Raw genomic sequence first — 25,644 nt, 5'->3', positions numbered from 1 at the left:
TCTTATTTGCCAATTCAGATTCTATTTATTTTCATACAAAACAGACTGCCTACAAGTTTACAGGCTCATGTGAAGATGAATCAGAGAGGAGACTTGGAGGGACAAGAACACATTACCCAGATGCAACAGTGAAGCTTTTAGTACCCTTTTAGCATCAGCTAGAGTTTGTTTGGTATGACACTGCTGCCTACTCATACCTTTCCACTGGTTAAATTGAGGCTACAGGCTGCCTTCTCAAGACTTCTGCTATGGCTATATATTTAGTACACGTGTATTTCTTTTGAGAAGTCCTGCCATTAGTTTTCTTAGTTTAAAGTATGCTCCCTTGGCATAGGCAACATACTAGAAGCAGAAACAGCAGGACAGTCTCCCTGCAGCTCCACCTGGTCCCTATGCAAGGCTATGGGAAGCAGTGGGAATGAACATGATTTTGCACAGAATTAGGAGAAGCACTTTGGTGGCTCTGAGGCATCTTTCCTCCTCTCTCTCACCAATTTACAGATCAATTCATAATAATGACTGTGATAGTCATTATTTTAATCCCTTTTAGCAGCTAGTGCTTCACAAAAAGCAAACCTAGATTTGTTAAACAAGATCTCTATGACTTGCAGGGAAAAAATGAAGTCTCACATTAATATTAGCCAGCACTTTTGCTAAAATACATATAATTCATTTAAAGGAATGATACCAACTCTAAGCTTAATCTGAGATGTGAATATACAAGAACAACTCAGTTTCTGATTTTATTTATTTTAGTCAGCACCACCTTCCCTCTCAGGTACCTGTATCCCAGGCCTTAATGCACTCAGGTTCTAATTGTGAAACAGACTTCACCAATTTTGTCAGCCCAAGCTCTGTTCTTGCTCTCTGGTGTCAGACAGAAACCTAAGATCATTTTGCACCTGCTGACAACTGTTAACTGTGTACAAATTGAGACTACCAGAAATGGCATCAAAATCTAAATGGAAAGGAACAAAGATGCAATCCTCCACATGAACAAAAGATGTAAGAACAAGGATAATGAGCATCTGATAGCACCTTCAGAGTATTAAAAGTCCTCATTAACAATACCTGCTAAAAAAATCTTCTAGATGACAACTGTTGCCTTTCAAAATATTTGATAGGCTCATTTATAAATGATTCATATTGAAATAAGCCTATTTTATTTGAAAGAGTTCACATTTTTAGTACTTTCTGATACACTAAACAATTTTGTACTATCCCACAGGTATATAAACCCACAACAGTATTAGAATCCAAATATTTTGATACTTTTTATATTCAAAAGTTCTTTCTGCAGTCAAATGGAACACAAAACATTTTGTTCTAAGAGACCATAATAGACTAATGGCATTATCATGTCACACGTGTGAGCTAGACAGCGACTGTAGTAATCCAGCTGCAAATGATTTTTACAAAATTAGCCCAAGCCTTCTAAACAAACAAAAAATACAATCAGTGTATGTAAACAAAATCTACACCTGCTGTAAACTCTTTTAGAGCTCCTGGTAACAGTCTGCATTAATAAAAACCTGCCTGAATGGAGCTGGGCTACCTCAGTGCATATCCTCTTAGAAAAATCCTCTTGGCTGCTTTCCCTCTTGCAATGCAGATGCTGAGTGAGGGAGCCTATCAGCTGATAGCAGAACTCTGAACTTGGCAAGTCCAAGCACTGGAATTTCTTCCATTTCCATAGTTTAGACCTGTTGTGAATAGCCTGCCTTTACAAGTGCTAGGTTTGTACTTGCGTATCTCTGCAACAGTTAGAAGGCCTCTGCCTTAGGTTCAGTTTGGAAAGAATTACTGCGGTTTGGAAGAATTATTGCAGTATCTCAGATGTGAGTAAACAGAGGTATTTAGGGATAAAATACAAATAAATAAAAATTACAACAACTTACTGCAGGTCCAATTATGCCCAGGTGGATGCTGGGTTCCTTTCTGTGCCAATCTAAATCAGAAGAAGAAAATTTTTTTTATTAATCAAAATTATTAATTTTTAATTATTTCTCTGAAATCAATGCAAACAGCTGCATGAACAAAGAAGAACTAAGCAAATATTATATTACTCCTTAGAAGACTGAATGGGTGCCATGCTCTCACTCAGCCCTCATATTACTCCTCAGAATTCCAATGATTAGCATATCGGAAAGTTAGCATTTAGCATTTCTACTTCATGCAATCTCTTATGATTCAAGGGTTATTTAACTAAGCTCAGATATTAAATTTGAATCATCTCAAGAGAACAATGCTCTAAATAATGCAGTGGCTGTGGCTGCTGAGACAAAATTATTTGAATTTTCTTCTATGTAAAGGTACATGTAGAAGCAACTCCAGCCATCACAATAAATACTCAGTTATATGCACAAGAGAAATCTGCTGCTTTTTCAATACCAAAATAGAACAAATTCAATTACTTTAATAAACCATAATTTGTTACTAAGTAAGTGTCACAAGGTGATAAAGGCTTATAAAAGTAAGCTGAACAGTAGAGGCTGAATTTCCAACTTGGAATACCTGAGCCTTTTACAGATAAACAGAACCTGGCAAAACATTCATCTATGTGACTATGAGAAAACTTCAGCCTAATTTACAGTGTGGAGTCATAATAATGGGTGGTAAAATTTGCTTGTAACTTCAGTGATACTAATTAGCACACATGCAAATCAGTGTAACAGCCATGTGACAGGAAGATAAAGAAGTTATTTTGAAGGAGGTGAACTCATCTTTTGTTTTCCATTAATATTATATGTAACAGCAAACCCGTTTTACCAGCAAGTACAATCAAATATTGCTTTGATTTTGATGGTTTATTATTCCCAGCAGGCTGGAAAAGACGCACTACAGAAAAAATGTGTTGAACACATCAGTGGTTACAAGAGCATTTCTTTTTTTAAATGCAAATATATTACGAAGTTTTCTGCAATGAATAAAACAACTTATGCCAAGCTTATAAACATTAGAAGAAACACATCTGAATCCAGTAACAAAACAAGGGTATTCAAATAGCCAGTACCTACCTGAAAAGACATCTACTAAATACAGAGGGTCTTTGACTCTTCGAAGTCCACATATCAAGAGAAAAACATGTAAACTGCCTGTATCTGTAGGAATACCTGCAACAAATAATTTTAATAGTCCAAATGCAGATAAAAAAGCTGAACACTCCAAATTGTTTCATGAATGAGCACATACAGCGGTAAAAACAGTAACAGGGTAGATTCTGAAAAATCTTCCTTATTATTCCCTCTGTTTCTTGCTGTTGCATCAATCCTCAGATCAACTTAGTGCAGAACTTAATCATGCGCATCATTTTACAGGGCACATAAGTTCACTTCCAGAGGCAATGCGCAGGATTTGGACAAAAAAAAAAAAGATGGCTGTTATGCTGGAACACCAGAACCCAGCTTTGACTGACTAGGCAACCATACAAACCCGTGTGTTTCATAAGAAGCATAAAATTGCATCCATATAATAACTCACCACCTATTTCAACGATATTGAGAGGTTTAGTTAATCAATGGCTGCAGGGATTAGACCTCTTAATCTAACACTTTTTATTACAGAAGATCAGGTAAATGTCCCATAGGTATCTATCCCTAATATGCCAGCACTGCTACAGAATAGTTAACTGTAAGTTACATTATTGAAAAGCATTTATACTAACCTCATTGCTAAGAAACACAAATGAAAAATGATTTTTGGGGAAAAAAACCTCAACATGCAAGTTTTTAACATTAAAAATCTTGTAAATACACAGCAACAACCCACAGAAAATAATTTTGTAGGCTATATTAGAAAAAGAAGGTCTGATGTACGATACTGCAGTTGCCATGGGCTCTATGACAGCACAATTAATTCAGAACACACTTCTGGAGAAGGGTCACTATGTGATGAACTTATAAAATGTGTTTATAATAAAACAATATAATCCACAAATTGCTGAATGAACACACATAACAACAACATAATTTAATAAACACTAGAAGGCTGGAATGTTCACATTTGATTTACTGTACTAAACAAATCAGTTTGCTGTCCTTCAGTTCACCTATTTATTGAGCTCATGGCAAGGATAGATGACACTTATTATCTAACATTAGGCAGTTCAACAAGGAGCAGCAAACTGCTGCTCATCATCAGCAGGCTGTTTGTGGGACATTAATGCATGGGTCCCACACAGGGCTATGTCACATAGGTACCAGGAGGGATGTGCTGTATGGTCAGAATGACTGTCTGTGAGATTTATGATTACCCAGAAGGCCGCAAGGACAGCTGTGGTGACACAGTGACCCGCTGCTGCTGAACACTACCGAGCTCCCTTCCCTGAGGTCTCCTCCTCCCTTTCCCTTCCATTTTTCACCAGCTGCAGGAATAACTCAGCTGCTTACACAGCATCACTGAACTGATGCAGTTTGTAATTTAAGATCACTCAAACTAGATAGCAGCTTACGTTTCCTTACGGTGTTGTGTAACTTAATGGCAGGGTCAGACCCTGGAAGACATATGCCAGGAATATCTCCCCTCATGCCAAGGAACTGGATTAACAGGAGTTCTGCATCAAACCTGTATTTTGTGGGAGAGGGAGAATCAAAAGACTTATTACATACTCAAATGTTATTGCTTTTAAAATTAAAATTCATTTCAGAGACTTCTAAATGTTCCCTGTCACAGGGTTCATTATTGAGTCTATTTCATTTAACTTAAACAGCTTGAGTTGTCGAGAGCAGCTGCAGCAGACATGGTAAGTAATATTTTTCTGGCTATTGGACCAAGAAATAATTTGTAATTTCTAATACACAAACATCTGGATTAAAAAAGCCATTCTTCTGGTGCAATGGACCATTAACAGTTTGTTTTTAAGACATGGGGCACTGGTTTCAATTTACAACATAAATCACACAAAACGAATTACTAGAAAGTGTCATAAAAATTCAGATCACATTTTACCTATCCATATGGCACAAATATTCATTTTACATCATGAACTCCCACCTATCAATGTTCTGCTCTGGCTATTTTGGAACAACCTTAGAGTTAGCACTGAAAAGTTAGAAAGTAGCGAGAAAACAGGTCTTCCTGTTCTCACACAGACTATAGAATTACTGTACTTTCAATATGACAGTACCCTAATCGTAGAATCACAAAATCATAAACAGGTTTGGGTTGTAAGGGACCTTAAAGATCATCTAGTTCCAACCGCCCTGCTACAGGCAGGGATACCTAATCAATATTAACTACACTTGAAATAAACTTTTTTCTCTTAACATCTTTCTGTTTCTATCTTACAGCTTTCAGTCTTTTCATCTTACTAGATAAGGGCTGAATGTGTTGTGACAATGAAAAGCCCTAAGAGACCAATTCTGTGCAGTACTGACTGCCATTCTGCTCCCTGTACAAAAACCTTAACTCAAAACAGAAAACAGAAACTGGCCCCACAGATGGCAATTGTACTTTGTAATTTGGATATTGCCATTCAGTTCATGTGGCATTTATAGGTACTTATCCCGAGCATCTCATCAGCAAGAATCCTATTATTTCACTACTGAAATTACCTAAAATAGTATTTATTAATGAAAATAGTCCACTCATCTGACAGTTATTTTGAAAATACATTCACAACCTGGAACTCTCACTGCAGACCACCCCCTTCATGCAACTTTACAAAGCACTACTTTATCACAAAACTCTATGTACTTTTCTCCAAAATAGCAGATACTGGATACACTGTTCCAGAAACTGGATGGCATTTCTAAAACGTATCATAGAAGAGCTAGGTTTGCTTTTGCAATCCAATTTAGTGAAGTAAGAATTAGGTGGTTTTATTTTATTGTATGTTTTACATCTTAGTCATCACCTAGTTCATTTTTGCAGGCAGACTTTCCCCACTCAATCCACTTAGAAGCATATAAAGACATTCTGAGAAGACTGCCTTCCCAGCACATCACTGCCACTGTTTAGTGCTGGGAGTTTACTCATTCTCTTTCTACTTAAGATCAAACTTCAGCAGCACTTGCATATCTTATTAGCTTTCTGCTCATTTATTGAAAATGGTTAAATGCACACATCAAGACAATGCCTTGTTTTCCAACCTGTTGCTTCCTGAAGCCTTGCTAGCACACCTGCTGTGAAAAAAGGACACAATCATTTGTACAAGAGAACAACCATTTTAGTATGCTTTGTCCTCACAAGAAGACTGACGAGGGAAACATATGAAGAGAATAACTGCAGTAGTTGCCTCTACCAGCTATAGCCATCAGCTGGATGAAACCTGATATTCGAGAGAAGACAGTTTTTCTTTTTCCTAGAGGTTAAACAAGACTTTGATATGTGAATTTTTGCTACCATTCTGCCTTTCCCAGATAGGCTACTTCATACATTACTGCCTCGTGTGATTCAGTTCTGAAATGAAAATACATTAATATGGCACAATCAAGTGATTCGTTCTTCTGATACATTCACTATGACTCTATCTTGTTTGATATGCAAACACCGGAATAACAAAAAAAGAAGCTTGTGTCTGTTTCTCCTATTTCTGTTAGTGTTACAAAAGCAAAGATTTGAAACCCCACACTGTGCTTCATTTTCTCATAGTTCATACATCCTTCTGCATGCTTTGCAAAGAAAATACAAAATGGAAAGATTTGTACATAATCACTGGTAATAAAAAAAGAGAAAGACTGCATGGTCCATGTTTTCCAGCCATCCTTCAGAATCACTACACACTAAATGCAAGTCAAGTCTTGCCACTGTAATCAACATCTCCTTCAGTGTCAAAAACAATTGTTTAATGCTGGTAAGAGATGTTCCTTTAAACATGCATTGTCAGTACTTGTCTATGGCTGTAGTCTGATTTGTTACATTGGCTTTATCTATAAAAACCAGCTGCACATTGGCCACAGCTAGTCTTGAGCCTGCAGGGCACCTATTTAGCAATATGTGAGAGGTCAAAACAAGAACAGAGATCGATGGGGTTATGAAAACTCAATCCTCTCATCAACTTGATGTTATGCTGTCCTCATATGCCATACAGAACCATGGGGATGGTAATAAATGAACTGCAGGTGAGCTGAAATGAGACAGGCACAGCGGAAGATTAAAACTGACACGGAACTCCCACGGTCATGCAACTCCTTTTTCATGATGGAGCAGAGGTGGTATTATGCTGCTCAAAATTGAAATACAGCAATGTAGTTTTAGCACGTCAAATTTCAGAAAGGAATTGCATGATCAAAAGGGTATCCTAGTGCTGTTCCAATGTATTTGTTGATCGTATTGGAACCTGGCACAAAATATAGTGGTGAATAGATAAAATGTGATTAATACTCAGGATTCATGTTCTCCTGCTGGCAATGACTGAGTCATGGCATGGCCTAGAAAAAGTCTGTCAAATCTAGACTTATCCATCTAGACTTACCCATCATCTGCAAGCATGGAGTAACAGCACTGGGTTTAACTTTTGGTAAACTGTTTTGAGGTCTTCAGTTGCAGGACAGAATGAGAGAATGGAGTATGTGAAACGTGGTAAATGTTTTCATAATGCAACACTGGAAATAAGCAGTTTGCTATTTAAGATTTCACTGTCTCCTAGTTTGTTCCTTATCTGAAACTGTTTAACTGTTTGTCACATCAACTATTTTACTGTTATGACACACTATGCTAGTTTATACTTTGGCTTTTATTAAAATCTGTACTTTGATGCCAGGATAGCAAAACATGAACACAAGTAATGAAAAACCCCAAATCATTTCTGCAACATTAGTAAGGACGCTGTTTTTCTAAGAAAGGCAAGAATAAGTAGAAGTGTTATCTAACCATATTCTGAAAGAATAAATTCATTTAACTCCACTCCCCTTGGTACTACCAGGGAAAAAAAATGTAGTAATCACAGACGTACAGTAAAAATAAATGTATTACTGCAAATCCTTAATCTTCCTGAAAAGCTGCAAGCCTCTGAGCAAGAAATATCAAGCATTACCTTGCTGAGAGGTAAAGAAGCTGGCATGTATTTTTGATACTCTAAATCTTTCCATTCGTAGTTATGTTTCACGTTCATCTCCCTACAAACAACAGAAATACCATCATTGGTTCTTTAAGTCTCTTGGCATCAAGAGTCTGACTTTGTGTCTCTTTCACAAGCCAACTATTAAAAACAAGCTGCCCAGACCAGCCAAGTTTTCCAACTTGTTTGACATGGTTTCCTTAATTGAAGTTACTGATGACACAGAACTTCAACAACTATTAGCCTAATTAGGTCTTATTTCAGAAATACACTTAGCCACCTGCAGATCTTGAACATTTATTACCATTTTATGAAGTTGAGCTTTTATTTTACAATTTGTTTTGTAGAAATTAAGGAGAAGTGAAGGTAATAACTGTATCCAAAGCGTTTATCCTGCCATTCACGTTCAACAGTGAATAACTGAATAAGTGAATTGCTGAGATGTTTCTGAAGACAACAGAAATTATATGAACCTGTTAACTTCCAGGGGCAGGATACTAATGCAGAGAAATCCGACTGCAAAATTCTCCAGAAATCCTTCTTCTCCCGTGTTTCTCATTAATTCTAACAGATCAGACAACAAAAATGCTCTATGCTTTCAGATCTGCTGGGGAACACAGCTTACTGCTGCTATGATATTATTTCTATGGTCAACTATATATCTGCACAAACTTTCACTATTTAATTTTTCTTACGTGGTTCTTTATTTCCAGCATAGCTTTAGGAAAACATAACACCTCTGTAAAACCCTGTCTGTATTATTATAGATTATGTAAACTTTTCAAGCTCTGAAAATAGCCATGCTAGGAAGCTGATACTATCCGAGAGGAAAAAAATCAAACTACAAATGTACACTGCATGTCTTGTTTGACAGTGCAGTAAGCATCTGATCCTGTGATTCTATGTCACCTTCCAGGAAACCAGTTTTTAGTCTTATCTGTTGGGTAAAAGAGCTTTCTCAGTTCATTAGCATAGATGTTATTAGCTATCTACATCTTCTAATCACATGATGTCTTAAGTGTTTATTAGGTTTTACATCTCACAAGCTTCAGCCACACTCCACTAAAATCAAAAGGAGCCTTTCATCACAGTATGATGACATCAAACCTGCCTGTGATCTCAAGTAGCTAAACTCAATCCCTCAGCTAAATTGTTAGAGAAGATCAGTCCCAGTTTTAGCATCTACTCAGCCTGTCTTGTAATTTTTTGTCAATCAATTTACAGCAAAAGCCTGAACTTTCATTGTCTCTCTCAAGTCTAAATAGGCATGGGTAACAATGGGTAACAAAACTGACTGTGTTGTATTACAAATTCCTGTATTACAAGGTCAGAGAAAAACATTTTGATCATCTGGTCTGACCTCCAGACTGACACAGGCTGCAACACTACCCTAAACAGCCTGAGTTACTAAATATACTGAAAACATTGTCTTCTTGGAAGTCTGTGTTGAAATCTGCACTTGGTTCAACTTTCGGGTTTGACTACAGTCTCTCATCCTCATAGGACAAACTATGAAGCTGACTGTTAATCAGAATGCAGATTAAACACTGTTTTTGTAGATTTAGTCAATAAATGTTTTAACAGCCAGCTACTGAATATAGCAGCTAACAGCTAGCACATGAACACTACACAAACATCACCTCTGCAACTCTCAAGTCTGCTACTGAGACTGTGAAAAAATACTAACTCCATGATTTTTGTACTAAGATTGTACTGTACCGGTAACAATAACATTTCACAGCACTGCTTCAGTTTCTGTTAAGCTATTACTATTTACTTTAGCAATCCAAACTATGAGATGAAATGTACAAAAAGCTGAGATTTCTTGGCTTTTGGTTTAGTATCATTCACATTTGGGGGCTGGAGGTGGGGGGAAGCCTGCCACAATGAAATGTATTAGATGTAGTCTGCAATTCACTTAAATTTACCATTAAATTCTTTCTGAAGCCATTACACTGACTTAAAGAAACTATTTATGTACTGGTTATATTTAACATGAGTCAGATGTTAAGGCTGTTCTATGACTAAAAAAAAAATAAAAATCAGTACAAAGAATATTCATAAGAAGTCTGCTCTATGAAGAAGGTCTTGAAACATTCTGAAGAGCCTATTTTATTTTAAATAACCTGACAATGTATGGTCTGATCACCAAGGATGTTCAACACTCATGCCTCAAATGTATTATAATTTGCATTGTAGAAGCATGTCCTGTTTCTTTACATTCAGTCCTTGGAATCCTGAATTTGAAAAATTTTCAAGGACACTACTAAAGATACAGGCCAGAATTATCTGCTTAAATATTTCCCACAAAAATCATTAAATGTCTTTTAAATATGGAATAGAACTTCATGAAAAAAGCCTTTAAAAAAAAAAAAAGTCATAAAAGCCATAAGGTGAACAAGATTGGACAGCTTTATCTGCACGAAAGCTAGGAATCCTTTCAAGTGCACTTCATTGTGCAAGCCCACACTATTAAAATCATATTCTTCTGAGCAAAACTGCCTTCTATTTTTGATGGTTTTCTACTGATGGCTCCAAGTTTAGTAGAATTTTTAAGACTTTGAAACTGGAAATACCCAGAAAAGCAATTCAATTGAAAATCCTTATAAACTCCAATTAGGAGTCATCCACTCTGACTCCTAACTGGTACAGCCAAAAAACCTACCTCCTTGGGCAATATTAAAAGAAGTGGAAATTGTAGACTGCCACATGGATAGAGACAAAACTGCTAAGATGAGATGAAACAGTCATAAAAAATAATATTGAAAGATTTAATTCCAGTTTTCAAGTGATTACTTAACAGGCACAGATGTCAGAGTCACATTTTAGTTTGCTTTTCATGTACATTATGAATTATTTTGCACTTTTGCATTAGTACACTTTAGGCAAAATACTGTTTCTAATACATTAGATGAAATGCACTCTAGGGGGAGCTTCCCCCTCTTCAATCTGTTGACTGATATTTTAATCATAAAGTGGTTGGACATGAGATCAAATCAACACTGAGGCTGTGCTAGCAAGTGACAAATCTTTTCACTTCAGAAAATTATTAATCTTAGTGGTGCTGTGCTTGTGTGCTGTGATTTACTGAGAACAAAATAATGGCACAAGCTCAGCTTAAAAGTGGCATCAGTTTTGAATAATGGCACGCATTTACTGATGTGATAAAGCAATTGACAAGTAAGGATTCATTTGTAACAGAGGGAACAGCTGTACTATCAGAGATCAGATTGATGAATATAATATTGAAATATTTTTACCACAGTAAAATGCCTACGAATTCTTCTTTTGGGAAAAGGCATCTGGAACAATTAAAGCATTGCCAAGACCAGGTGTCTTTAAATTAGGTCATCTGCCTTACATGCTGTTACTTTGGTGAAAATAGAAATAGGCTCTAGGTCAAGACCATATATTAAAACATCAACACGTATTTCCTTTCTTCATCACTTCTTTGCCTCACCTGCTCTTCTGCAAAAGACATCCAGAGCTTCTATCACAAAACTTTAAGGCACAGCATGCTGCTCAGGTGTTGGTGCTTCAGTCTAACTTACTTTCTAAGAGACAGTGACCCATACGTCATAATGATTTTATCTTTTGGTGCTATTCAGACCAGAAATGTGGAGACAGCCTATGTAGTTTACTAACCAGACTAATCTGACTGATATTCTGCCTGAATCTAATAGAAGATTTTTTCACTTTTATCATTAAGTCATTTTACAACCTAATCAGTTGCCCTTCACATTATAAATTTCTTTCATCATTAACATCTACTGAGAATAAATATGGTGAGCACAGAAAAAATGTGAGTTTTACCTGCATTTTGTAGAAATCTATACCAGTCAAATGTTTCCTTGGGTGTAGTCTTAATTCCTGGGTAGACAAAACAAGAAACACAACATGTTTATTTGGTCCCTGGATGGCTGAACTATGGCTCTCGAAGTGTTGCCCTGAGAAATCAGTATTTCTGTCAAGCATACTGAATTCCATACACAGCTGTTTTCATCTCAAACTTTCCCCATCCCAACAGAGTCAGGTTGCCTGCACAATCCTTCTGTAGTCATCAGGCTGAAATTCAATTGAAAATTTCGCTCAATCACACAGCGCATGAAATTCTTTAGCAATCCAGGGAATTAAGCTCACTTATACCTTGCCATATTGGCCTTTTAAAATCTATATAGGCAATAGTATTATCTGAGGGGGCATATTATTCCAAAACAGATGCAGGTCAGCTGAGACCCAAATCCTTAACATAAGGCAAAGATAGCAAATTAAAATGATATAAAATTAAATAAATATTAATTTAAACTGAATGTTAATTTATTTGGTTTGCCTCACATTAAAGATCAATTATTTTACTAATGAAACTATTATTTTTTAAATATCTTAGCTATTACCTCCCAATGGTCTTAAATATAGACAAAATATGGACTAAACAGACCTCATAATGAGCTTTTCAACATAATAGTTCTGAAAACAATTTTATTTTCTTTGAAAATTAAATATACCAAATGAGCTTTGGAATCTGTAGATCAATCACATCTAAAACACTGAGTTGAGTGTTCCTAGACTACCCAAGTATTTTGAATAAGATACTTGTTGGGCATCATTATGCTGGGAACTCAAAGCATCAAAAGGAATTTAGTTTCAGAGAATAATCATACTGCATCAGAACTTCCATATACTTTGAAGAAAGCTCAGTATTACCTTAGATGTTACCTTATCTTTCAGACTCCTACTGTAAGGAATCTGGTAAAGCTTTTTTAAAAAAAGAATGAAAAGAGCTGAAAATTTAGGCTAAGAGACTGCAATACTGCCTCAATTAATGTAAATGGCAAAAAGCTCAACTTCAGTGGAATTAGGACTTCAAATACCATACCCATTTCAGCAAAATATTTCTTTTGTAAAAATAAACTAATAAACTGAATGCCTTAGTCAACATTTCAAAACTCTCACCTTGAGTTTGGACATATATTTTCTTCCTAGCATCTGGCTTTAAAGAGAAGGAGAAGAAAAGTAACTTTCTTAGTTCACCATAAAATATCAATCTTCAAAAAACCCCAACTGGTATAACACAATGCATATCAGTGTGGTTTTCTTTTGACTATTAAAAATCAAAATAGACAATTAGAGAGATACACTTCATTTACACCAAAAGCCAACAGTCAGCAATGCAAGTTACATTTACAATGAACATTTAGAGTATCAATGAATCAATTTTGCAATTAACACAATTACAAAGTTGTGCAAATGTATTTTTAATTTATCTCTGTATCCTTCATCAAAATCATTAACTGTTTATTGCATAGGAAATTAAAATATTGCCCTAGAATAGAAAGATTTGCAACTACAGAACAGCCCTACTTCCCAAAAAATTATAGCTGGTTTTGAAACCACAGTCTACATTTATCCATAATAGAATTTTATACACATTAGGCATGAAACAAACCACATTTACCTCTAAACTTTTCAGAAATTGCTGACAAATATATGTGGACTTGTTCACACAGGAAAACTGTCCAGTAGCAGTTATTGCAGAATATCCCCAAATAAAAATTGCATAAGAAATTATTTTAAAATAGCTATTTTAAAAGAAGTAATTACTTATAACTTCCAAAGCTACTCCCAAAGTGCTACTAAGCTAGTTATTTCATTTAGGTGATTAAATAGCAAGTTCATATTTCAGTCTCTTTCTACAACTCAAATAATGAATTTGTGGAATATATCTTTTCCACAAAAACATCAAAGTATCCTTGGGAACGTTCTACATGTAACAACAAAAACACAAGAAACCCAAAGTCAAAAAACCCAATGCCACCACTCCCCAGCAAACAAGCAGAGGTTTTTTGAGCTCACAGTATTTGGGCAAAGCTTTGTGCTAGTTGCTCTAAAAAGCACTGGTTGTAATGTCTGTAAAGGAGTATGCTAAGGAAGGTATTACTCAGCTGGTGTAATCTCCAATAGATTTGCTAAATATAACCTGGAATGTTTCAGTTTTGAACTATATTCTTGTAAGAATTTCAATTAATGCTATTGCTTAATTTTTTTTTAATTATATTGAACCTTCCAATCCTTATGCACCGGTTTCACACTGCTGAAATAAAACACTGACCGTAAGCACAAGGTCTTTTACAGTATTTCAAACTTACCTGGAATACAGAACATTATAAATACTGCATTATATAGTTCATAATTAAAGATAATTTATCCAATGTAATAGAAAAGAATTTTTCAGAAGATACAGCCCTTGAGCACAGTGAAATTGCTTACATGTTCATAATTTAAATTCTTAATTGACCATCTAACAAATAAAGCACACATTAGAGAAATAATGCAGTTCAGATTAGTGTGAGTTACTATATAAAAAGTGTTAATATTCTGTGACCTCAGTAAGGAAAGATGTATTCTTATCTTCACTGTTTGAAAGTAAATGTGTGGCGTTTGCTTTCACCCTTTACATGAAGATAACAGCGAGAAAAACAACACAAGCCGCAGCATTTAAGATACAGATCAGCTGCTGGTATTTCAGTTTAGGACTTGACAGACTTGCCTCCAATTCCCAGTCTACTACAGACCTTCTCCAAAACACTGAGAATAGGCCCAGAGCACAAACGTGTTTAGGTAAAAAAACAATCAAAATACTTAAAAACATTTGAGGTGGTGATTTCAAAGGAATTTTGAAGTCCAAGTTTGTTTTTCCTCCTCATACTCTGTTACTTTGTCTTTTTCTGCCATAAGACCTACAACAGAACCAGAGCCTTTCATGTTTACCCATCATGAAGTTAATGTTAGTAATTATTAAAACCAAGTTGTATTTGTAATGTAAATACCAGATCCTATGTCTGCTCAGCTATCCTTCTAACGCAAACAGACTGAAAAAAAAATTAGTCAACTCATGCTGAAACAACGTATTGAAAATTAATTTGAACTGTTGTACAAGCTCCACTCTAAGTGATTTTGGGTTTTTTTGGCAAGGGTGTATTAATGAGTTTGTATTATAATGCAAGTTAGAACTGCAGAGATACCAAGCAGTTAGTTTCTACTTCTTGCATTTATTGATCCCCTTTAGCTGATGTTTCATAAGATGAGGTGAGTGGCGCTAACAACTGGTGGCAGCTGCAAGAGGGTCGTCCTGCTTTGTTGTTTTTATCCCAGTGTGTTGCCCCTTACTGTCAGCCAAATAGTCATTGCTTGCCCTTCACTGGATCTGGTGCTCACTGAAGTTCTCTATGATCCACCACAAGTTTTTAGCTAAGAAGTTAGTTAGAAAGCTAACCTTGCACAGAAAATCAGCAGGACTAGCAAGCTAAATCAGCCCTGCTGCCTGGTGTGGAGTTTTTCAGAGGTCACTGTGCAGCCTGACACTATTGTCTTCAGAAACCAGGACTGAGCACTGCCTACTTCAAGGCTTTGTCTCAATTTTCCCCACTGGCAGTCTGCCATCAACTTAACCATGCAGGGGTGAAAATGTTGACCCAGTCTGTTTTCAAACAGGAGCATCAGATACTAAAATAATTGCACTGAATCTCTGAAGTTGACTTGCAATACAGCAGATGTAATGGTACCTACTAAATTAAGAGAAACTGAACAAACCATTATTACTCCCAGTCCTTTCCTGGCTAAATGATCTCCTCCAAAAACATTGCCAAATGTATTTAACCACTATACTATTGGATGAAAATAATTTTATACAGTGTTTTTGCCATGTACCGTTCAGCACAGTGTATTTCATTTAGTTTTCAGAAGGAGAGATGAGTTTTAACAAAGTTATTTATGTGCTACATATTTCTCAAGGCCTGGTCAACAGGGATGTATATCACATACTGCTGGGCTTAGCATAACTTCAGTTCTACCTCTGGATTTCACTTTAAAAAGTTCATTCTATTTCCAGTGTTGACAAAACAAGTATTTTCAAATTATTCTTCCTAATTCTTTCTTGTAAGTAAAGCTGTTTACTGCAATTTTAGCAACACAGAGTTTATTAAATGATGCAAAAAGAAACAATATATGCGTATGGATGGCATCAGGAGAATCTCAATAACAGCAGCAATGATTAGTTTTAAATGTTAGAGAGAAACATTTCCTGAACTGCTGTATACTCTTTTCAAATACTAAACAGCTTCTAAATGCCAGATCTATTTGACCTGTCGAAGTACATAAATATGAAATGCTTTCTCTGAAAGGAAAAACAGGAATAAAGAATATGAAGATTATTGCAATTCTCTAGCATTATTTAGAAAACATTTTAGGAGAATGCATAGTTACTAATACTATAAGCATCACCATCATCATGTAAACATACCCACTCTGCTGCTGCCAGTTCCTTCATTTTCACTGTGAAAGCCACTGCAAACCTAGTTAAATGGACAAAAATAGTAGGAAACATCTGCTTAAAGTGTTTAAACATAAAACCAGGAAATTACTTCAGAAAAAATCTTTGTAAGAACAAAGAGCATTATTATAGATGCAAGACAGGAAAGCAGGCTTTCTATTTGTTTTACCAGAAAATACTGGTGAAACAAACAGTATCCTTCAGGCTTTCCAACTTAGAGCTCTTGGGAGTTAAAGTGAGGATTACTTAAAGTAAGAGAAAACCCATTTAATAGGAACATACCCCCATTTATTTAATATGTACAGCTGCAGTAGTGAGCTAGCATTTCCTGTTTCTACATCATTACAAGCTGCACTGGCACTCTTCCCAATCAGGAAGAGAGGTAAGAAGGGATCTTAAGTCCAGTTACTTTCATACTATTGTTGTTTGACAATACCCAGCCCCACGGTTTGCAACTCACTGCAATTGAGTTTAATTCAAATGGGTAGATGATTTTTTTTTTTTAAACCTTTCCCCAAAGTTCTCTCCTTCTTTCTAAGTAGTCAAAGCTGTCAATGAGTAACAAACATTTGAGAGACAAAAATGTTATTCTTCAGGAAAAACACCAGAATTAATTAAACTAAAAAAGAAGATGACCCAGTGATTGAGCTTCAGCTCCGAAATCTCACAGGCTTGGGACACTCAGTTCCGTAGCTCTGAATGTTATGCACCTGCAGTGCAGATGAAATTTACAGTGCTGAGTTAAATGCCTGATATTCTTCTATAATAAATAGGGAAGAATTCAGTGCCCAGAAATTAGAGTTACCACAGTCATCATTTCAAGCAAGGAAACCGTTAACCTAGCCAGACACAATACTCATAGAAGGGCACTTTGACTGTTCTCACCTTAAGACTCTTCTTTGATATGAGAAGGCCCTTTAAATGAAAGCATTGTAGAACAGTATATTAACACCATCTACTCCTCCTCTGTAATAATATATAAACGATAACACCAACGTATGAACAAGCAAACCAAAGTATACTTGAATAACTTAATGACTAGAGTTGTCATCTGGCAGCAAAAAGAGAATTTTAATTCCCAACCTTACCTCCACTTTTTGTCTTATGGCTGTTTATAATGGCTCAGCTGGACTTCTACTTACGTGCCTTTATGAAATGGACATGGCACACTATCATTTCACATAATGGAAAAGTTACATCAGACAACATTTAAAAGCAGCAGATTTTATTTTGGGGTTTCTCAGCACAGACAGACTTTAGCCACAAAAGTCAGATTTTTAAGCAATCTAGATAAACAAGTTATGCTTAATGGGAGCTTGGTCTAATACCAAGAAGTCATACGAGATATTTTTATGGAGTCAGAGTTAATAAAGATTCCCTGTTCAGAAGAGATCTTAAGAACATGCTGGGCTTTAATGTAGGTTTTAAGTTGTGATGAAATATCAACACATACTTTGACTTTTCTTAAATGGTATTTTAGTGTTAACTGGAACCACAAATGGGACCATTTTTGAAGACTATCAGTACTGTGGAATAGGACTGTTTGAACGCCTCCTTCATGAGAGACATAAAATGCCTGCTAAGCAGAGTTTCTTTTTTTTTTTTACTGCTTTTATAGATATTGAATATAAAACAGAGGTTATCACATATTACACTTCTGATTTGGTGTTTATTTTTCATAGACATAATGTTTCTGTCCTGAGCCGGCCCTATGACTATGACCCTATGACACTTCAATGGCTAGAGATGAAGCACATTGCTGAGTCACAACCAGAGCAGTGCTTTTCTATTGGAGACATTATAATTTGGGGACATGAAATCACAATCATTCATTAGAAGTCACATAAATACTGAATTATAACTTCTACTTTTGTTTGTTGAAACAAACCTTATTCCAAGCCTTATTCCCATACATTTGTTTTGTAGTATCTGCTTTATGGTACTACAATGAATTTCATATGTACACCTTAACAGCTTTAAGGTTATTAAAGCCTTTGCAAATGTTTGTTTTGTCAAGTTGCACATACTCCTCTTCCAGTTTTTGCAATTACACTTTCAATACACTGCATTAACAAGCAGAAAATACTCTGTTGCTCCTAAGTCTATAAAACTGTTCCACAGAAAAAAAAAATACCCTTACAGGAGTATAACTACCCTTTAGAGAAATTTGATTAAAAATGAAACACTCATAAAGCTAGACAATGTTCAATACTTTGTTTTATGGAATGTGATGGTATATTGTACTGGATAAGTAATCTACAATTCATGATACTGTCTCCTCAGAACCCTGCAATCAATAAAGAAAAAAAAAATAAAATCAATGTTTCATTTAGCAGCTATGCAATGAATAATACTAGTGATAATACTGGGTAAGAGGTACAATCAGAATAAGTTCTAGAAAACTGAATTACTTTTCCTGTAGCAGAGAAAATATTATCAACTGAATAAAGATGCAGTAATGTATTCTGAAACATCATGGGCAATCCCTGCTACTAAGCTATACTTCAAGTTCCTAACTTAATTATCATTAAAAAACCCCAAACATTCAGTAAAGCAGTTTTTGCACAGGTATATTAGTTATACTTGTGACAGATCATATTTTAAACACAGAACTGGATCAAATTGGCACTCAGAGATTCTGGTTTTATATACTTTTCATTTTGCACAGTGCTGAAATTTAGCTGACACATTAGATACCTTTTTTTCTCTTCCTTCAGACCTGTTTAATGAATAACTTCTGATTATCTGATAACAAAAGCAAACAAGTATATAAACTTTGTCTTGAATGGGTCCTTAAGTTGTTTTCCAACTACAAGTCATGCTAAGACGTAAGAACATGTCCTAATGATTTCTCAATAAGTGTGATTAAGTGCTGTCTTTAAAATCTGTTTACCTACCATATTTTATAGGGCACAATAGACAGAAGACTATATCTATGCCAGTGTTAAGCTAGCTAATAACAGCTAGAACATATAGTGCTATTGGCAAAGGTAAAACTATGAGATACAAGCCTGCTGCAGATTCAGTATGCGTTTCCTCATTGCTAACATAAACTAAAATCCATACTGCTGCATCTGACCCACTGTAATTATCTGTCTTACCTAGAATGAACAGAGATAGTATCCTGATCAAGCGCTGTTCAGCAAAGTATTTAAGTTCTCCTAAAGTAAATATGCAAGCAGTACCACTGGATTTAATAAGATGTTCCAGATGCTTAAATTTTATCTCACCTTGTACACTCAGAGACCCCTTTGCTTATGTAGAGCTCAATTCTGGAGTGATGACTCTTCAGAATACTCAAGTCAGAGGCTCAGGCACAGTACAGTCCATGAAGCTGAGTGACCTGCTGTAGCAACTTACTGCCACCAAGAAGACATCCTTCTCGTATCCTTCCACAAGCTGACTTTTCTTATTAAAGGGGTAGAAAACTAACCCAGAAAAAAAAAAAGCCAATTTTACACCATTTAGTGAGTTAAACCTGCTCATAAAGCAGTCCAGTCCTGGCACAAGGAAGAGTGGATCACACAGCCACAAGCAAGAGAAAGGAAAAAGAGAGTAAGAGAGGTAGCAGTAGCGCCATCACTGCCATCGGTGAGCTATTATGCTGGCTACACATAAAATGGTAACATTGGCCTCAATCTCAATAAGACTTAAACTATTTCTTAATGTCATCCACTGGAATCTTTACATATGTAAAATGCTTTAGTTTCCAATGAGAAAAGGGCTTACTGGCCAAACATGGACATGATCAAACACCGCTGAAGGCAAGGAAAAGGACACTTCTTTCTGGAGATGTTGAAACAATGAGTAATGCTTTTTGGTTCTTAATCACTTTCTCTGATTTCTTGAACTACATTCAATGACTACACAGACATGTCACTAGAAATTTTATGGACTTTAAAACACCCTGTAAATAGTCCCTTGTCAAGTCACCTAAAAAATTGAGAGAATTTGCTTAAAGACATTTTTCAGTCTGCTTCTTTGTTCATGTATCTAGAGAAAGGATCACATTATCATGGGGGAAAAAAAAAGAACAGAAACTCTTTGTATGCAAGTCATCTGCTTTTTTATCAAGCATTCTGTCAACAAGCTAAATGCCAGGCCTCCAAGAAAGAGGTTTGATTCTGTGATGAACAGGACAAACATCAGTTATTTTTAGTTGTTATCTCACTTAAGTGTGCTGAGCACCTTGGTCTGTATGTGCATAAAATGTTAATTCCAATACAGAATGTTTTATATGTTTGAATATATGTAATATAAACCAGAATTTACTAAGAAGCAAAGGTTTAAAAAGAAAAAGAAACAACTTGGTGCAACATTTAGCACTTCCGGCACAGGGCCTTGGCAAACAGGGTCTTACCTCGTTTAGGCTTCTATTACTACAATAAGATTTAATGACAATATTCATACCTCCACCACTAATAAATATTTGCTATTTAAATAATCAGACCTCCACCACTAACTCACCATTAACCACCTCCACTACTAAAGATTCACTATTTAAATACCAAATATCAGTCACTTCATGGCCACGATAGTTCTGTACAAATGAGAACTGTGTGAATATTGTTTCAGATATTTAGATGTGCATTTCTTTACCTAAATCTCTGCAAATATAAATAGCCTAAAATAATTTTGGTGAGAAATCTAAACTTGATTTCATAAGATTGTATCCATTACAAATATGTCAAATAAGCCACAGTCAAGCTGCTACATTGTTGAGTTATACTAACCATCAAAGGCTGCCTTTATAACTTCTACCCATAAAGCAGATTATTCTACAGAGCGATATGCTACCAAACCCCAGGTTAACTATTTCTGCTGTTACTCTCTTTTCTTTTACCTGCCTTAGAATTTTATATCGTCATCACATGCATAGTTCTATTATTCTACAAAACAGAATTCAGTAGGCAAAGCACAGGATTAGTTAGTAAGAGCACATATTTCATTAGCTTTTAATGGAATTTGAGTCTCTTTGAAAATTCACAACCCAAGAGACCAAGTTTCAGCAATATCTCTGCCAACTCTTACACGGACAAATACAAGGAAATATAAAATGAACAGACTGCATTCAGACTATGTTTTATGAAAAAGAAGATCTGCCATTGCAAAAATGCAATTTCTTGTCGTAAACTTTCCACACATGGTTTTACCTGGCTTCTTCTAGCACTGCTCCCATTACCCGATGTTTCTCTTCACATTTGACATCTTCATTTACATCTGTCCCACCAAAGATGATTCCAAAAGGAATTTTGCTACCTGCAAAGCAATGACTACAATGTAAAGTTGACCGACATAGAAACATATAATCATACAATGGTTTGGGTTGGAAAGGACTTATGATCATATAGTGGCAACAATTAGACAGGAACATTAAAAGTATAAGAGTATATTGATAATACTGTACCACTTATGTAAGCAAAAGCCTTTGAAAAGGAAACCTGGATAAACTTGAACTTTTATGGCTTGGGCACTGAAAAAACCCTATAGATCAATTACGCACTTTCACAGCTATTATCTGCTGTGTCTCTATGAGACACTTCTTTGCCTTTGCCATGCTTAGTAAAACCAATCAATTAGTTTCTTGGCAGCCCACCAAACAGCATATATATTTTAAATGCTATTCACATTTTAATAAGATAAAGTATTGTAAGGTTTGGTCACAGGTATCTAGCCTCAGCCACTCATTCACTGCCTCCTCAAGCATTCCAATAGAGGGGTTTGGGTAACCATCCTGCAAAGCTGGTTATTGATTATTTTTATTTTTTTTTTTTTTTAAATACTGACTTCTGAAGCCGATTTTACTGCTACAAAAAACATAGATGGATCTGCACCACTGGAAAAGGCCACCAAATTAAATAAGGCAGTATATGTGAACCCGCAACAAACCCACTGTTTTTCCTAATTCCATCCCAGAAGATGGATCTGTGCTTACAATTGGTTGTTCCAAGACCCTCTGTGATCACCCAAGTTAGGCAGTTGTTTTACAATGCCTTACAGTGCTCAGAAGAGTATGAACAGAGGAAGTCATATTGACTATGAGACATTCTGCACAAGACCTTATCAACATTCAAATTTCAGAGTATCAACAAAATCATACATATCCTTGTGGTGTATGCTGTCTGGTAAAAGTCTAGTTTTGATCCATGGCATCAGAATAAATTCATATTTGTGTAAGGGTAAAGCCACCAGAACAGGTAGTGTAGCAGTTCTATGCTTAACAGTTGCTAGACTTACATAGACATGGCCAAAGATTACTTAAGAGGAAAACAGAAAAGCCAATAGTAGTGCAAGATACTCCTTTCTAATAGTATTTCTTTTCAAGTCAAGTAATTTTTAGTAACTGACAAGTCACCAGTAATGTTCTCGCCTTAAACTAATCAAGATAACAGACAATAATGTTTACTGTTGATTGTTTCAGCACTGAAACCAATTAAGCGGTCAGTTTTACACCACATTAAGCTAATAAATAACAGCCTCCTGGTGGCTAATTACTACATGCAGAACATTGTTTTAAATTCCAAACAGGACTGCAGTTTTGCAAAGGAAGCAGTCTCCAGTAAGGCAGCCTACAAAACCTGTCATTAAGATGACCAGTTTTGTGGATTTTGCAGACCTCTGAGTTTTTACAGATGAAGCCAAGGTTTCATTCTGATTGGGAACAAGAACAGGCAGTTAGACCATACTGCCACTAGAAACTGTGTATCAAGAAAGGCAGAAAATGTGCTTTGTTTTTTCACTTTTGCTATCGGATGGAAGGGGAGAGAGATCAGGGACTCAGTAGACAACACTATCCTCAGCACTGGACCAACAACCAGGCATGAGGGGTTGCTCTGTTGGTGCAGGTTCTTCTTCTTCCTTTTGAGAGATAATATAAATGACCTTGAATGTTCATGACTGTGGAAACTATCAGTGACACTTTCTATAAATATCCACAGTGTCTTAAGGGGCTGGAGAGAAATGATAAGTTAAATTCAATGAGCTCTTATAATTCATGATTAAAATTAATGGTTAAAATCAAGCATATAAAGAAATCTTAAAGCAAATGAGGAACATAATAAATATGTTGATAAAAATAGAAAAGGTACTCTATGTTTCCCATTTATATTTGAAAATTAGGTGAGCTTTAAGATGAGGGTTTATTAGCATTGCTAATTGCTTCATTACTAAATGAAAGAAACAAAAAGAACGAAAGACTCATTGCCATTCTGGCTACTTAAAGACTTTCTTAGGCATTTTTAGATATTATACTCTGATGTTTGCAAGTATTTAGGTTTAATTTAAGGTTTGTAAGAAAGCACCACAGCATTAATCTTCAAGAGGCTGACTTTCTGTAATACTTTGTCTCTCTAATAAATAAAACAAGTAAATAACTACTGTCATCCATTACATGTGTTGATCATACCTCCCCAATCATGTAAACAAAGTTTCCAGAATAAGGCCCAAAAGATTGGTAGTATGGTAGTAATGGCAGTAGGGCTCTAATCACTGAATTTCTTTAAGCTAATTCATCATATAGAGGGTATGGAAAAACACATATTCCATGAAACAGGAATGTCCTTCGAATCACTTTTTCCCTCCAAGAAGTCTACAATAACTTTTACTAGGATCATCCCAGCTATCATATTATTTACTGCCTTGCTTTTCAGATTTCTTTTTATTTTTCTTTCAATTATTGCAGATGCTTTTTCGAACAGTGTGATTGTGATTCATTTAAATTACTGAGCTTTTGTAAATCATTCAAGTATCAAGCTTTGCAGGTTACTTGCAATTTTGAAAAGCTAATAGCAACAGCACTTGGCCAACGCTATGCAAGTCAAAACTGCAATACAGCTTTACAGGAAACATTTAAAATCCAACCTTCTTTTTTTATTCCTTAGCAAAAAAAAAAAAAAAAAAAAAAAAAAAAAAAAAAAAAAAGAGGGAGTTCTCAGACCTTCCATAAGCATCTTCCAAAACAATTCTAGATCTTGTCACAAAACCAATCATCTCTATATTCCAACAAGAGAAATCTTAATGCATATGTTAGCAGAGATCATCTTGGAGAATTACTTACTTTATTTGTATTCTAGGGTCCCTACCGGAAGCAGAGCTTCATTGTAACACAAGATACACAAGCATGCCAGATGTAATAATTCAGGCTTTCTAAAAACCTACCAGCACAAATTGCAGGCGGACTTCTTAAGTCTGAAAACCAGCACAACAGAACTTCTACTGAGATCTGATGAAAGTATCAAATTACTTGTCTTTGTCCAAGTGAATAGATTTGTACAATACAGAGATGATATCAAAAACGGATCCACACCTGCAATTTCAGTAGGTGTCTGCCTGTAATTTTGAAAGCCAGGGCTTCTAGTGTACCACTAATGTCAGGCTAAAATTTTGCGCTATGTGGCTAGACACAACAGAAAATTTTATTAGCTTTCTGGTAACACCCTGTCTCCTATAGTTTAGCTGGCATGAACAACATCTCAAAGTTATTTCATGTCCAAAAAACCCTGACTCTTTTTTGAGTAGAAAAATCAAATTAGACTCTATACTTTCTATTTGACCTCAACTATACTTAGCCAAGCCATTATCCTCTGAAGGAACACTCTGAAAATATCTTAATGTTAATATAATTCTCTTATCTTAATGTAGTTAAAGTACTTAATTATAAAATGCATTATGTGCTTTAAAAGTACATTTATTTAGTTCTCTCCTCCCTGGATCAGATCTCCCACAGAGAAAGATTTTCAGCATTTCTGAACATTTGTTTAAGTGGATAAACAGAATAACTACAGTCTGTGTGGGTTTATACATTTATAACCATTTATAACTATTCATTTTCTTCTCTTTCAGTACCTTCTTAAGAGGTATTTTTATTGCAAAATAGAAAGAGGATTACCTTGCAGAAGTCTGCCTCCTTTATAAAGATGAATGGCCAGGGCTCCATCAAACTTGTCTGTGGAGATTAGGTTTGCTATTTCAGTTTGACTTTCATACATGAAAGCATCTTTAAGAACACAGATGTGACCTGCAGCATGTAGATGATTCCTTCATTATCGGAACAAATGCAAAAAGAACAAAAAAAGATACTATTAACATTGTAGGCATGCTAATATATAAAATAAGCCTAATAAAAATGTTTTTCCTTAATAATTTTGGTCTGACATGCACATTTATACTCATTTTGTTCAAGCAACCATGGAGCGATTCACAAGGTTGTGTTTTTTTTACTGGAAAACATTTATTACCTTCAGCATTGTGAAGCCACAGGCACACTTCCAAGCAACACAATCTGCATCCATTTTAAAGTCCAAGCCTACAGCATCAC

General features: G+C 35.7%; 1 protein-coding gene across 1 annotated transcript in view; it reads right to left on the bottom strand.

The window, feature by feature from the left end:
- GLT1D1 (glycosyltransferase 1 domain containing 1) overlaps window positions 1-25,644 on the bottom strand; it is a gene marked incomplete at its 5' end in the record, with an annotated part of 53,575 nt that overhangs the window by 20,551 nt on the left and 7,380 nt on the right. Inside the window, 7 exons of the mRNA XM_080628469.1 lie at window positions 1,899-1,948; window positions 3,018-3,113; window positions 11,813-11,869; window positions 12,953-12,989; window positions 16,299-16,350; window positions 21,482-21,587; window positions 25,216-25,364. Of these exons, the coding sequence (XP_080484595.1) occupies window positions 1,899-1,948; window positions 3,018-3,113; window positions 11,813-11,869; window positions 12,953-12,989; window positions 16,299-16,350; window positions 21,482-21,587; window positions 25,216-25,364 (547 nt within the window). The remainder of the gene's footprint in view (window positions 1-1,898; window positions 1,949-3,017; window positions 3,114-11,812; window positions 11,870-12,952; window positions 12,990-16,298; window positions 16,351-21,481; window positions 21,588-25,215; window positions 25,365-25,644) is intronic.

Source organism: Psittacula echo, assembly GCF_963264785.1.
Source record: "Psittacula echo genome assembly, chromosome: 13".
NCBI lineage: Eukaryota > Metazoa > Chordata > Aves > Psittaciformes > Psittacidae > Psittacula > Psittacula echo.
The sequence above is the reverse complement of the archived record's forward strand: the minus strand, read 5'-3'. Positions and strand labels throughout refer to the sequence as shown.